Genomic DNA, 3,577 nt, shown 5'->3' with positions numbered 1-3,577 from the left:
CTGCTGAACATATTATGAATATTTTCAGAGCATTGTCCCCAAGGTAGATGAGCTCACACTTGGTTGTGACCAGCAGAAAACAAAGTGATATCAGCTGCTAACCCCTCTAGGCCCACTTACATGGCCTCAGCAAATCACTGAGTGCTGGACCTTGGCTAGTTTTAGGATCACCTATGGATTGCAATAAAATTCATATTCCCTTCCATTTCAGATTGTTACTGAAGTTAATTAAACAGGACTAATCCTTAAATCTCCCCACTATGATAACCCACTCAACACGTGCCGTTCAGTGCAATACACTATTTTACAAATGAGTTGTTACAGGATCAAACAGCGTGGTATCTACACATTCACAATCCAGGTAGAGAGATGAGTTCATAGTTTTTCAGATTTTTAGGCAAACAAATCCCCAAAACATTAGAATTCTGCTTATCCATTTCATAACTTTTGCTCTTTTTCTTCAATCAACAAATACAAGAAAAACACACTAATAGCAGTGCCTTCCTATTTTTGTCTCCGCGTCTTTTGCAATTCAGTAAGATTCAAGTGTATTAGGAAGCTAAACTCTCACAGTAGTAAATAAGGAGACAACAGGACCATAATACCAGAGAAAAGAAAACAATCCACAGGCTGTGCTCTACTGTGAGAGACACTAAAGAGTCTCCACAGTTACTCTGAGCAACAGGACCTAGCAATGAGCCAATTTTTTTCCTCACACAAAAAGATGCCCATGCTTCAAACAGCCTTTAATAATCTTCCTTTGTGATACCTCATTTATTTCTGCATGGAAGTCTTACTGAAACTACACTAGTGACATTTGTACAAAAGTCCACAACTTTTTTTAAAACTCCACTAAATTTATTTGTCAGGAAGGTATGAAAATAAAAAAGGGCAAAATTAAAGTTTGAGGCTTAATTAGCACAACAGCCTTAACACAAAAATTCTACTGTGATTGCAGAGGAATAGGTGTAAAATAGGAAACTAGAGGTGATCTGAGTACTTCCATTTGTTTCTGTCTACGCTGGAATGTTCTCAGAGATCAGAACAAAATTTCTGAAAATTTACAAAAGATGTAGAAGTCATCTGTGGGTCTGTCATAGTTAATCCACTGCACATTTACAGGTTTATTTTAATTGCTAGCTAAATATCATCATAATTCTTCGCCAGTAAGAATAATTCTCAGTTTGTCCAAGTGCTAATGAGGTCTGAAAGTTAATAACTATGTTTTGAGATTAGTTTTCATAACGTATTGCAAGAAGTTACCTCCCATGTGAAACAAGAGGTCTACCACTGAAATCTCTTTTCAGTGACAGCTACTGTCTCTATTATCTAAGTTTAGTTTTGCTGCTACAGTTCAATATTCAAAACCAAATTAAACAAAATATTTTCTGCCAGAGTGCTTCTGAATGCCTAGAGAACAAAGATTTTGATTCCTAGATAACAAGCCTGTCTCCTAGTAGCCACAGCCCCCCAACTTTTGTTGTGTTAATTTTCCTTCCTCACAAGCTATTCCTTACTAATTTCTTTCCTCAACTTTTCTGCCCATCTGACTCTGCATTTTCCCTGTTTAAATAAGCAATGACATATAAGGATGTTCCTCCCAGAAAGAAACACATCCATGTTTCCATCAAAGAAAAATACTAAGAGAGGGGAAGGAGAAGGCAAGATGACAATACAAACACAAAGAACACAAACCCTTTTCACAACACAGAGTTTAACTCTGCAAACAGTTCCTGCTCAGGCCCAAAGAGACAGAATTACAGAGGGCAGCCAGGCAGCAAGGATCAAATGTGCAACTGTATAGCTCAGTTAATGTTAGACAGCCTAATCCAATCACTGCCTGCACTCAACACGAGGAGGGAATGTGTACGCATATATGAATTCAAATTATCCAAAAAGAGGAGTAGATGTTGACCTGTGTGCAAGAGGAGGTTTCCACTACTGCTGCAAATCATCTGCAGCAGGCTGAGAGTGAAAATTTAGCTCTCACCTCACGCATCAGAGTCAACTTCCTTTCTTCCAAGGCATCAGGAGACAGTTGTTTTTGCTTCCTCCATTTTCTTTTCAGTGCCTTCTCCTGCAGTTCCAGATGTGCCAGTGCTTTGTTTTTTGACTTGTGTATTTCATGGCGGCGCAGCTACGTAAACACAAAAGAATCCGCTTCAAAATCAAGGGGCAACCGAAATAAAAATGTGCAGGGTAATGCTAACAAGCTCTCTTTGATTTTATCATTCATGCACTGAATAATATTTAAGTTCATGGTAGTACCAATGACAGTCTCGGATAAATCCAGAAGTGTAAAATGCCATTAATACCAACCAAAATTTAAGCACTCTACAGGTGAGGAGAGTCTCAGTTTCCATCTGCTCAACACCACTGACTCAGTAAGAGCTTTCTCAGCTCTAAAGAGAGGAAAAAACAAAACCCTACTACCTATAATACACATAAAAAGACATAATGCATTTTCCTGATTTAACAGTCAGTTACCCAAGATATTCTCTCTCTTCTTCTAGCAACGAGATAGACAGATATTCAGTTTAAGTACAAAATAAACAAATTAATCCTGCAAAGTGCTTGCTAAAGTGTCTGGAAGCTATCACGTCAGCCATTTATAGGATCAAGTCTCTCTGCTATTGTGTCCATCTGTCCTGGCAAACCTGTCAAAAATTATAAGCAAAACCAGTGCATACTGCCTATTCTATCCTAGTAACCAGTGCTACCAAGAAAAACGAAATGGAAATCAAGTATTTTGTAATGAACAGGTTGTTCAGTATAAAGAAACTATGTTAAATCGTTTAAATGAAAATTGAGTATCCTCAGAACTAGAGGGATTCCTAAAATAAAGCACAACTTTCAGTCCTTCCAGCACAGATACGATTTAACTTCAACCACTTCAGAGTTTTTTATATGGGTTGTTTTTTTTGTGTGCTTTTATGATGACTTACACTTTATTGAAATAAAAACTATGGCTACTGCTTTCTAATGGAAAGAGAAAACTGAGAAACACCAACTGCTAGAGCTAGGGAGGCATGATACCATAAACAAAGAACCAAAGCACAAAGAGCCAGTATTTTCAGAAGCTTGAAAAAGGGAGATGGGCAGAAAACATCCTCCTAAGTAGGGTAAACACTGATGCCGTATAACCAGCTAAAACCTCCTGGCTACGAAAAAGGAACAGTGACGAGATATTAAACTCACTATGTCCTCTGGAGTGGCACGGAGGGCTGCCAAGTCATGGACGGTACTCTGCAAACAGGAGCCACACAACACATCAGAACCGAAGACAAACCGGATTTTTGCTCAAGTTTCATTTAAAAACAAACAAACAACAAAAAAAGCCACCTCCATTACAACACAACCAGCGTAACACTACACGGCGCCGCACTTACCCGGCCCTGCAAAGGATTCCGCCCTCAGCGATGCGGCAGAAACACCCCTGGCCGAGACTGGGAGGCCTGGCCCGGAGCAGCGCCCGGAGGGGCCATGCCCAGGCCCTCCCCCAGCCGTACCCCCTGCCAGGCCCCCGCACCACCGGGTATTTCCAGCCGGGAGGCCCCTCCCCGGCCGGCACCAGGAC

General features: G+C 40.4%; 1 protein-coding gene across 1 annotated transcript in view; it reads right to left on the bottom strand.

Moving 5' to 3' along the window:
- SPICE1 (spindle and centriole associated protein 1) overlaps positions 1–3,577 on the bottom strand; it is a 29,341-nt gene that overhangs the window by 21,279 nt on the left and 4,485 nt on the right. The window contains exons 2-3 of the mRNA XM_009993425.1: positions 3,199–3,246; positions 1,991–2,137 (exon numbers count right to left, since the gene is read on the bottom strand). Coding sequence (XP_009991727.1) covers positions 1,991–2,137; positions 3,199–3,246 — 195 coding nt within the window. The remainder of the gene's footprint in view (positions 1–1,990; positions 2,138–3,198; positions 3,247–3,577) is intronic.

Source organism: Chaetura pelagica, unplaced genomic scaffold (genome assembly GCF_000747805.2).
Source record: "Chaetura pelagica isolate M959 unplaced genomic scaffold, ChaPel_1.0 scaffold101, whole genome shotgun sequence".
Classification (NCBI taxonomy): domain Eukaryota; kingdom Metazoa; phylum Chordata; class Aves; order Apodiformes; family Apodidae; genus Chaetura; species Chaetura pelagica.
This window is presented reverse-complemented; position numbering and strand designations above follow the sequence as displayed.